Source organism: Rhincodon typus, unplaced genomic scaffold (assembly GCF_021869965.1).
Source record: "Rhincodon typus isolate 14 unplaced genomic scaffold, sRhiTyp1.1 hic_rhity00001579, whole genome shotgun sequence".
Lineage (NCBI taxonomy): Eukaryota > Metazoa > Chordata > Chondrichthyes > Orectolobiformes > Rhincodontidae > Rhincodon > Rhincodon typus.
Window position 1 is genome coordinate 9,410 of NW_025967217.1, and position 11,100 is coordinate 20,509.

The window sequence follows — 11,100 nt, forward strand, 5'->3', positions numbered from 1 at the left end:
CAGCAACATGATGTTACACGGCTTGAACTTGAAGTGGCAGGCAACGAAGCAGCAATGGGAGCAGGTTCCAGATGGCATCAGATGATAAAAAAGGATGAATTGGTGCACATTTAAGAATCTTTACAGGAATCTTTCTGGACATCCAGGCAGCGCCCACTTAATAAGCAGTAGACACCTGCTTAAAATTTAGCTCAGAGATAAATGTTACTTTGCATATTTCCCTAATTATGTAGCTATAAACTAGGCATGATGGTGGATTCTGTCCCTCAGATCCAATTTTTTTAAACTGTACACATCATTAATCTAATTTTGCAACTGAGGGAGAGAAATGTTCAAAATGATTTGCCAGTGTATAAAGATGGATCAACTCACTCCCAGTGATTAGCACAAATGCCTGGTGGGTGTGAGTGTAAATGCAAACTCCCAAAATTTAAATAAGATCCGAGATATAGATCATGAATACATAATACTTTTACTGTATTATAGTTTAACCTGGCAAATAAACCACCGATCCATAACACATATGTACCTCTTGAACAAAAATATACATAAGCATAGACACATATGAGCACAGTGCAAATGACCATTGACATTTCCAAGCACAGAAACTTGAGTTGTCACTTGTATGTACTTCCTCAAATCCTCTTTCCATAATAAAATGAAAAACACAATGAACATGCATGTCTGAGATAACAAGGTGTAGAGCTGGATGAACACAGCAGGCCAAAACACATGTTTAATTAGAGTTTATCGCTGCAGTCACAAAGGAGGAGAGAATAGAGGTTGGGGTGAAGAATGAAGTGTGAATGCAGGGACGAAGGGGGCAAGATCTGTGAGCTTGGGAGTCTGGGGTAGCACATGTGAGGGAAGGGAATTCAGTGGAGCAGATTTTGTGAGGGTATGGAGCTGTGAAGGGGATGGCCAAGTGCAGGAGCTGTGGAAGTGTAGATTGGGGGGTAGGAGGTGTGAGCATTTGGAGTGGGGACAGGGATTTTGATAAGGGGAGTTGGGGTAGGAGCTGGCTAAACATGAAAGACAAATGAATTAATAAACATAATACTCAAATGGATTTTACATGAGGAAGCACAATGACATGAAGAGATAGTACAGGGTTTAGTGCAGACTAAAGTGAGTCCAGACAACAGTATATATCAATCTGGTTTCATGCAGGACCATATGGATTTTTCCCGACATGATTTGCATCCTGAAATGTTCATTATTTTTGCTATATTTTTCTGCAATCTCTGTAAAATCCTTAATGATTCTCCTTTCCAGGCTGAATATGAATGCAACTTGTCCTTGAATACTTTTACTTGGTCACATCCAAGTGACAAGGTTTAGGTTACACCTTGACAAACAAAGAGGAAAAAATCCACATTGCATCAGCACAGATTGGTAAAGTGCTTTTAAAAGCATTGTCATTTTCCCCTCTCGGGGTATGGGCTGATAAAGCATGAGGTGTAGAGTTGGATGAACACAGCAGGCCAAGCAGCATCAGGGGAGCAGGAAGGCTGACGTTTCGGGCCTAGACCCTTCTTCAGAAATGGGCTTTGTGTTAATCTCAGACAACAAGGTGCAGGGCTGGATGAACACAGCAGGCCAAGCAGCATCATAGGAGCAGAGAGGCTGACGTTTCGGGCCTAGACCCTTCTCCAGCATCTGCAGTTCCTACTATCTCTTTGTGTTAATCTCGTCAGGTTTGTCTCAAGCAGATACAATAAAAGAAAGGTGAATCCTGATATATATGTATACCCGCGCTGTTAGACAAAGACTGTTCACGAAGATGGTATCCCTTTGAAACATCTATATGTGAACATCTGTGGTAAATTGTTGGGTTTAGCAGAAATGATGGAGGTTGTCCTGCGGATTATCTAACATCACTGCCTGCCTAAAATTGCACCTGAAAGTGAGGCGTTATCCCTTTCACTCCGGTCTTCACTTCACTGATGAAATGATGAGGTGGTAACATAAAATCTCTATTTCTCTTCTTGTCAGTTTAGGCTTTAAGAACAAAAGACACCATCTGCCCTCACCCCAGGATGCACTTCACCGTTTTATTTACCATGGCCCTCACAACTGATCACGCCGCCGCCCGCCAACATTCACGCGCAGGGGACGGGGCTGAGGGCGGCCCGCGCCGCCAGGGGTGGGCGTGAGCGTGCCGCGCGCCTCAGCGGGCGGTGCTGAGGACGTCGCGCGCCGCAGCGACCTGAGTTGAGGGTTGCGCGCTAAAGTGGGAGGGACTCAGTGTCTGAGATAACAAGGTGTAGAGCTGGATGAACACAGCAGGCCAAGCAGCATCAGAGGAGCAGGAAAGCTGACGTTTCGGGCCTAGACCCTTCTTCAGACATCCTTTCTGCTGCTTGACCTGCTGTGTTCATCCAGTTCTATACCTTGTTACCTCAGATTCTCCAGCATCTGCAGTTCCTACTATCTCTGGGACTCAGTGTCTCTCGCGCTACGGGCAGTGGGCGGGGCGCGCATACTTTCCGGCCTTTTTTCGGAAGCCCCGCCCATCGCGTGCGCGGCCGCTCCTAGATTCACGCATGCGTGCCCACTCTTTCCATAAGAGGCTGTTGAGAGTAGGGGGTGCTATCAGATTGAGGGAGGTTTTGACGGGGAAGGTAGTGTTCCTGCTTCAACAGTGATTGAACGGAACCTTCATTCCCAACTGCGACCCGCGAGCTTCTCTGTTCATACTCACTATCGTTATCTCCTGATCCGTCCATCGTCATGAGTTCCCAGGTGCGACAAAATTATCATCCTGACTGTGAGGCCGCCATCAGCCGCCAGATCAACCTGGAGCTTTACGCCTCTTATGTTTATCTCTCTATGGTGAGTACCGTCCACGGCCTTCGCGAAGGAGGAGGCTGGTCGACGCTTTTCTCACCAGAGGCGGAGCTCGGTTTCTGGTGAAGGGTAAAAGGGTCTTGTGGGCTGAGTGTGAGAGGAGGACACATGCCGTGTGGGGGAGGGGATTAGTGAAGATGGCTCTGGCTCTGTCTCGGGCCTTGATGGCCGCTACCTGATCATTGTTTCCTCGATTCTAGCATAATGGGCGCGGTGTGAAGGAGCTCTTTAATTATGAAACGTTTCCTGAGAACCGTGTTCGTGAACTGTAACCAATTACCTTGCGGTGGATGGCTTGGCTGAATTCAGCGACCGGCTTTTATTCTACAAAGCCTCCTTTCTCCAAGCATTAAGATGAAAGGATGGTTAATTTTAATCTTATGGTTATTCGCGCAATAGCTCACCGCCTTTGCACGGGGAGTTTGATCAGAAATAAGGCAGCTTTTACTATCTCGGTGGATGGATGCCAGATTGAGAGAAAAATGCAATGTGGGCATTGTTGAGAAGGCGTTTTGTCCGCTGCCCTCTTGGATCTAAATTTTTTTTTTTTGGAGGGTCCCGGTTGTGTCTGAACAAAGGCCGTAGGCGAACAAGGCATTTTATAGCCAATGCAGTAATTTCGTGTTCACTGCGAGTAAGTAGCCCGTTCGTCGCTTTCGTGTAAAATTCAGTTACCGTGGTGGGCTTTGGATGCTATCTCTGGGTCATTAATCCACGTCTCTAAATTGCTAGCCTACAGTAACGTCCAATGGACGTCACCACATGACAATTTTGTGTTTGCAAGGTCCCACTTATGTCAGAACTATACTAGGGGTCTGTTGTCTGTTTCACTTAAACAGTTTTATTGTTTAAAACTGGTCTATGCCTTTGGTTATCTTGCATCTGCAGAAATCAATTTCTTCAAACAGATGAGTTAAATCACGAACGGAAATAGGGGAAAAACTCAATTGGTCTAGCAGCATCTTAAATGCTGTTTTAAGCCTTGTTTTGACTCAACAGTGTGGTGCTAAAACTAAAATGGTTAGGTTTAAAAATTCAGTCAGTGCCTGCTGGTTTGGTTGTAGCTTTTTATACCTAACTGAATAGTGACCTGGAGTTTTCATTTGCTGGAATTAAGCACCTATTTGTGTAGCACTCTTCCTACAAGGATGAGGTGGAAAAATGAGGAGTTGAGCCTGAGTTTTCTGTTTTGAAAAATGGAGTCTATGTTCACTGCACTGTACTAAATTCCTATGTTCTCTGCTCTGGTTCCCTCAGCATCTTTTGTAGCTTCATCCTTTAGCACCAGAGGATCTAGATGTTGCCAACACAATCAAGGGCTCTAGATTACAAATGTATCTCCTTGATCAATCACTCTATCCTTGGTATTAAATTTTTACTTTTGTGCAGTGCTTTGGGATTATGGAATCTGCTATTAAAAACACTAAACTCACTGGTCCATGTGAATGAATACTTGAAGATATTTTGTATTGTGAATTGGAGCCTGCTAGTTATGACTTGGTTGTGCAAGCAACTTATTTCAATTGCTGCTGCCTACATAACCTAAGTTTAAATTTTCTTTCCAGAACCAAAGACTAGATACAATGTATCACTTCACAAGCTTGTACTTCCAATGTTCACAACACAAATTGCACTTTGTCTTTTCCCAGTCTTTTTACTTCGATCGAGATGACCTTGCATTGAAGAATTTTGCCAAATTCTTTCTGGAGCAATCTCATGAAGAGCGTGAACATGCTGAGAAACTCATGAAACTGCAAAATCAGCGAGGAGGGCGTATCTTACTTCAGGATATCAAGGTTAAGAAGCTTGCTAGTATTTGTATAGACTTGCTCAACTGAAACTTGTTTTCTTCACTCTAGAATGTGGTCTAGGGGCTTGCTGATGGTGGTTGTTACACTAATAACTGAACTGTGCTAATCAAAAACTAAGATCTTTAAGTAGTGCCAATGGTCATGGATGTTGCAATTGACTTGTTTAATGGCCTGGTACTTTTTAGCCATAAACTCTCTAAATCTAATTTTGATTATACAGGATAATTCACTGCTAAATTGGGTAGCTGCAGGTTTAATACAAATTGGATCTCAATCAGCAATTATCTTGGATTGGAGCAGTCTGTCTGCCTACCTACTTCCATTGGGAGTTTGAACTGGCATGAGGTTGAGTGAAGGATGCATGGATTTTCTGACTTTGATCTCTTCTTTCTTAAAGCAGTTCCAGCATTTGAATATATCTAATTTAAAGATGTAACTCCCCTTTGAGAGGATTAGGACAAGTGTAACAATCAATGCAACTTTGCTAGTGAGTAGTTAAGATGCAGTCAGCTTCTTGGCAATCTTCCAGGTATGGAAGCCTCAATTGATTTACTGAAATGTCTGGAGTTGAATGGGTTTGCTCTTTAGTGCCATTCTCTTTGCTCACACTCATGCACTCTGTGCTTCCCCACACCCATCTTGGCAAACTGGTGCTCCTCCTGCTCGGAGTAATACTTTCTGCATTTTTTAGAGCATTTCTGACAAGACTAGCATTTGTTGATTCAAGTGACTGAGCTGTCCTCCTGAACCATGTAGTCCACATGGGTAAGCAGAAGGGATTGCAGAATTTTGACTTGGTGACAATGAAGGAATTGACTTGAACTTGCAGCTAGTGTTATTGGCTAGCCTATCATTAGGTAGGAGTTTGGAAGGTGCTTTGGAAAGCTGGAGTTGCTGCAGTGCATTGTAATGCAATCATCTGGAAAGCCAAGTCTCCAGGGCTTCTGATTCTAATTATTTGACTCCTGAACCAAATTTTGGCTTGCAATGTTGCAGTTGCCTTGCATATGGCTGAGTTGTTGTCATTCCCTTTCCCAATTGGGAAGAGTGCAGAAAATTCATAGGAGTTGAACCACTTATGGTGAGCTACAATCAGATAGCTTTTGCTTCAAAGCTTGTGGTTTCATATCATCATGGCTAGGTTAAAAGGTCCTTGTTATCAAAGTGCCTTTGCATTAGTGTACCACTTGGTTTTAGTTCTGTAAAACTAAAATTGATGGTTCCAGTCAGATTTTCTGTATCAACCTGTTAACTACTTGAATAGTTGGCCTCCTGGTTCAGAAGTAGGGATGTTAGCACTGCACCACAAGAACTTCCTTTAACTAAATTAAAGTTTAATTGTTAAGGTGCTGATAAGATTGATCTTCTGCCCCCACCCCCCAACATTTGCTTTTGTAAAGCAGCAATTTGTTTCATTGTAGAATGAATAATCACTTTTTGAATGACTTGGAGTGACCAGGAGGCCTCTTGAACTATGGCTGACTGTTTTACTATTTGTAGTCCCACATCAATCCAATCTCTTGTTCAATTGACCTGACACTCATTGACTGTGCTACCTCTATTTCACTTAGAGCATTATTGCTAATGCAATTTCAGTAATATCTTTATGATGCAGTTGCTACTTGTGGCTCACTTGTCATCTTCAGTAGACCTGTTTCTTTGTCCTGGGCCTTTAAATCATGAGCTTCTGCCAGAACACTGACATCTGGGATTTAAATTTTTTTTGCCATTGATCTGCCAAATATATGGCTGGATTTCTTTGGCCTTTCTAGCCTATTCTCCAGTAAATTAAAGTGTAACTTGTTGCAGTTGTTGGTTCTGTTATGCCACTTGATGACTCAACTGGTTTGAGTTGATGCTTGGAGTTAGCAGCACAGTTGGCTAATCCCTTAACATTCAGTATATGAAGTAACTGCCATTTTTTCTTCCCTAGAAACCAGATCGTGATGAATGGGGGAGTGGCTTAGATGCAATGGTGTGTTCTCTGGAGCTGGAGAAGAGTGTAAACCAGTCGCTTTTGGAATTGCACAAACTGGCTACAGACAGGAATGACCCACATGTGTGTATTTCTCAACTCTGGCATTGGGCTGCTTATCCTGTCTAATGCACATGTAGACAAAATCTTAACTGGAAAATGGTGTGCTGACAAAGGGAGATGGAAGAATGGTGAAGGAGTTCTTGGAATTGATGCTTGTTTAATTTTAGTTAAAACTTGCATGCATTTGTAGATGAATGTCAAATTTGCCCTTAACTATATTTTTGGAACTTGATATTTTGCAAATTTAAGCTGTTAACAATAATCTTTGTTAATGTGATATGGATGTCAGTGGCTTGGAAAAAGGCAGTTAAGACTTCAATGGTTTGACCAATTGCCTAATAAGTGGGCCATTTTAATGAATTGAATTTAAACTTGAAGCACTGTTTAGATACATTGTCACAGATTGTGTAGTCTAAAGAATGTAATTTAAGATGGCTCAAGCAAGGATGAACAGGCATTGGCATAGACTGTCAACTTGCATTATGAAGGCAGTATCCTGCTGTTGGCTTAGTGTTGTGTGCACCTTCCAGTCTTGTAATAACGTCAGATCTCCAGTATCTGCAGTTTGTGATCTGAGGGAAGAAAGCAACTAGTGTTTCAAGTCCCATGACCCTTCATGAGAACTCTCTGGTCTTCCCTCAAAGTCACTTGGTCCATTTTTTTGTCTGAAGAAAACACATTAACAGATTGTTGACTTGAATTCTCCACTACTTTTTCTATAGCCTGATTTCACTTTAAAAATATCTCCTCTTAATGATGGCAGTCAGTACCCTCAATTCCTCAATCATTCTCTCCTGCAAAGGGAAGCAGACTTTTCACATCTACCCTATTTAAGTCCTCTAAATATTGCTTCAGTAAGGTCACTTGTTATGGACCAGAATACCTCAAATTTTTAGGTAGCCTAGACCTAACTTTTTAAAAATTAAAAAAAGGTAGCTGAGGTGCTGTCCTAGACTGGGCAAACTACTTGCCATCAAGCAAAAAACAACTTAAAACACATTAAAATAAAGTAATTTAAACAACTTAATTATTGGGAAACTTAACTGAATAACTTGCTATATTGGAATAGTTAATTAGTATCCTGTAAAACTCCTTGGCAAAAAGGCAAATTCAGACATTCTCTCATGCAGTTCTGTAATCCAGCAGGGGCACATCAAGAGAAGTCAAAGTAGCAGCTAGGAGACATTGACTGAAACTTGCAACTCTTGACACCCAAAGGCTTTTGTTTTAAAAACTAAATGCTAAATGAAACTAGAAAGCTTGGTCCAAGCTGGCAACACCATGTTGCTTCCATTGTTCCAACTTTTTTTAAATAAAACCAAAGGCCCCAAATTGTTTTACTTAGACAGCTCAGCATCTCTGCCTGTCATCTCAAATGAGGAAAAATAACCTCAGTGACAGCATTGTCACACTTCTTATTCTTGACAAAGTTCAACCATTCCTAAGAAAATCCTTCTACCTGTGACCAACTTAATGAACCACCTTAATTGCCTCAGTTGGTGGTTTGTTCTGTTGTGTGCTAGAAAAGAACCCTGCTATTAAGTCATCTCCAAACTTGATACAAAGTCTCCATTTTTTACCTTTTGGACATACCCAAAACCAAATCAAAGATCTTGCTTCATAAACTACTTGGGACTAAATTAGATGACTAAATGCAAGTAAACTATGATCCATCAACTAGTCTAGCTAAAACTTGAACCCTTTTAAGCTACTTAGCTTCCATCCTAGAATACCAAAGTATTAGGTCCAGCAGACTTGTCATGCATTTAGCTTCAAGTTTCTCCTTTCTGCCTTGGTGAAAGCTTAAGAATACTCTTCATATCTGCTATGAAGACTGATGCAAAGTATTTGGTCATCCCTGCTATTTCCTAATTTTTTTTCTCAGCCTATGGTCACTTTGGCTTCTTCCCCCTTGTATTTTAAAGCTCTTGCTGTCTATTTGTTACTTGCTAGCTTACCTACCCTTTTTTTTGGCCTTTGAAACTTTCCAACCCTGTTTTACTACCAATCTTTGCCACTAGTTTTAGTCTCCCTATGATACTGCTTAACTTGCTTTGGCTAACCATGGTCACTTTATCTACTTGATTACCTTTTCATGGGGATATTTTGATGTCAGCCTTGAACATGACATGTTTGATCATGTTTAGTCATTGACACTTAAGTCAACAGTCTCTCCATTCTATAGTTTAAAACCATACATGCTGATATTTTGCCAGATTGAAAGACTCTTCTGGAGGTAGAAGAAACTTAACTCCTATATTTGAACAACTTGGTTTGATTTCTTTGAAATCCAACCTAGATATTGTCATTTAAATGCATTTAAGCATTATAGAACCCTACTAGTGTAGTCTCAATGCTAACCAGTATCTGCATGTTACTCTAATTGCCACAATTAGGATGTTTGTGGCAGTTTATTGGAAAGGCTATTTGTTTACAAACCTGGGATAACTGTAAAGTTACAATCCTAAGTAATCCCTTAGGCAATTTGTGCAATTAACTTGTGCTTTCAAATGGTGACTCATGCTAGAGTCTAATTCTGAATTTAGGTTTTCCAGTGCTGTCCCAAATGGCAGTTCAAGCCTTGATCAAAAATCTGTTCTGGAGATCACTATTCTGGATCATAATGGAAATCTTGCTGCTCACAAGGTTAATGCAGTTGTCTTTGATTTTTCTCCACAGCTCTGTGACTTCTTGGAGACTCACTATTTGGATGAACAGGTCAAGTCTATCAAGCTCCTAGGAGATCATGTAACCAACCTGAAAAGATTGGGTGCTCCTGAAAATGGAATGGCTGAATATTTATTTGACAAGCACACCTTGGGTGAAGACAGCAGCTAAACACCTGCACTCTTTGCTGCTTGCAGCACTCAAAGCTCAGTGCATGTTATATTTGTAGTCCAGTTTTCATACTACCCAATTATGTAATTGATTATGCCACTAACTTAAATGGTTTCTAATAAGCTACATTGGTGGATTTTTGAAGTCAACTTGTAGAAAACATTCTTTGGCTTATCTCCAAATAAAGCAATTTGAACAATTCCAGTTTCTGGGTTTTTTGCCTGGCATGCTAAAATGCAGCTTAAATAGAAATATTTCCTGTTGTACAGTGGTGACTTGTGTAATGTCACAATTGAGTCTGATCTTTATCTTTGTACTTCCATGTACTCAGCCTTTTTTTGAAGAACAGGAAAATTGACTCTTCCCTCCATGGGCAAGTGCCAAATGCAAACTGACAATATTCTCAAGCTTTCCTGAATCAGTGTCACTTTGAATGTAGGGGTCATATCACTGACATTATCCCACAGCTTGCTAGTATATTACATGTTCCTTCTGAAAGGGAACAGCATCACTTTTTTTTTTGCAGGATTAAGGGGCAGTTTCTTGTCATGATACATTCTTAATGTAGTCACTACAGCATTGGTGGTATGTAAGCAGTGCAAGCAACTGATCAGTTGTTTGCAAGGGAAAGTCAAACCCCTCAGTACAACACAATTCCCCATCCTGTTACGGTTGGAGTAGGGGTTCTGTTCTGATAACTAAACCAGAAACACCTAGAGAAGCTAACCACATCTCCCCTAAACTCCTATGGGGAAGGAGAAGTTAAATGAAAGAAAATCCCTGATAGTCACTCTTCAAGTAATTGTTAAACACTAACAGTTCCAATTGCAAAATTGGAACAATTTCCCCCTTAACTAATTTTTCTAACAGAACTAAATTCTATTAGTATGCTGTTCCAATAAACCAGTTATAATTGTAGAAATGCAAGTAATAAAATAAACTTTAGTCTCAGTCTAAACACTTCTGTTCTCAAGTCATAAACACCTTTTTCCATTGATCTAGCTGTTGGATATTTTCTCTGAAATCTTCTGTGAGGACTCCGTGTTGCGGTATCTTTAATGGACAGATGGTCCTTTGGGTTTAGTGATTTTAATTTGAAAGCTAAATGCTTATTTCTCAAATGGCAGTTTGCTCTTGCACTAAGTTTCAAACACTTGTCATACCTTGAATGACAAACTTTCTTGACATTCAGTTTGACAACTGCAGACCATCAGGTTTAAACTGAGTTGGATTTCAATCACCTAAGTGCTTGGTTTAAATTAATTGGCTGATTCCAGCTAGTCGCCAAAGCATCAAAACAAGCCTAAAGCTTGCAATTGCATAGCCAGTTGATGCATGTTTCAATTTCAGAACTGTCTGTACCCCCTCACTGCTTAGACACACTTTCTGTATGAATCTCAATGGCCTTTCAATTATGCCATCATCCTCTTGCATCAACACAGCTCCAACCTCCACATCACTGGCCTCAATAGCAACTTTATAGGGTCTCCAGTTACTTAGTGTGGCTAAAACATGTGGTAGGTAACATGGTTTTTACATTCTCAAATGCCTTCTGGCATTGTT

General features: G+C 40.9%; 1 protein-coding gene across 1 annotated transcript; it reads left to right on the forward strand.

Moving 5' to 3' along the window:
* Positions 1-2,254: 2,254 nt before the first annotated feature.
* Positions 2,255-9,736, forward strand: fth1a (ferritin, heavy polypeptide 1a). Its single transcript, XM_020528253.2, has 4 exons — positions 2,255-2,835; positions 4,500-4,646; positions 6,595-6,720; positions 9,379-9,736. Exons 1-4 carry the CDS (start codon positions 2,734-2,736, stop codon positions 9,535-9,537), a joined length of 534 nt encoding a protein of 177 aa, XP_020383842.1. The 5' UTR covers positions 2,255-2,733; the 3' UTR covers positions 9,538-9,736.
* The last annotated feature ends 1,364 nt before the right edge of the window (positions 9,737-11,100 follow it).

Coding starts and splice junctions, on each gene's coding strand:
- fth1a (XM_020528253.2), top strand. CDS start 2,734: ATGAGTTCCCAGGTGCGACAAAATTATCATCCTGACTGTGAGGCCGCC. Junction 2,836..4,499: donor CTTATGTTTATCTCTCTATG/GTGAGTACCGTC, acceptor GTCTTTTCCCAG/TCTTTTTACTTCGATCGAGA. Junction 4,647..6,594: donor TCTTACTTCAGGATATCAAG/GTTAAGAAGCTT, acceptor TTTCTTCCCTAG/AAACCAGATCGTGATGAATG.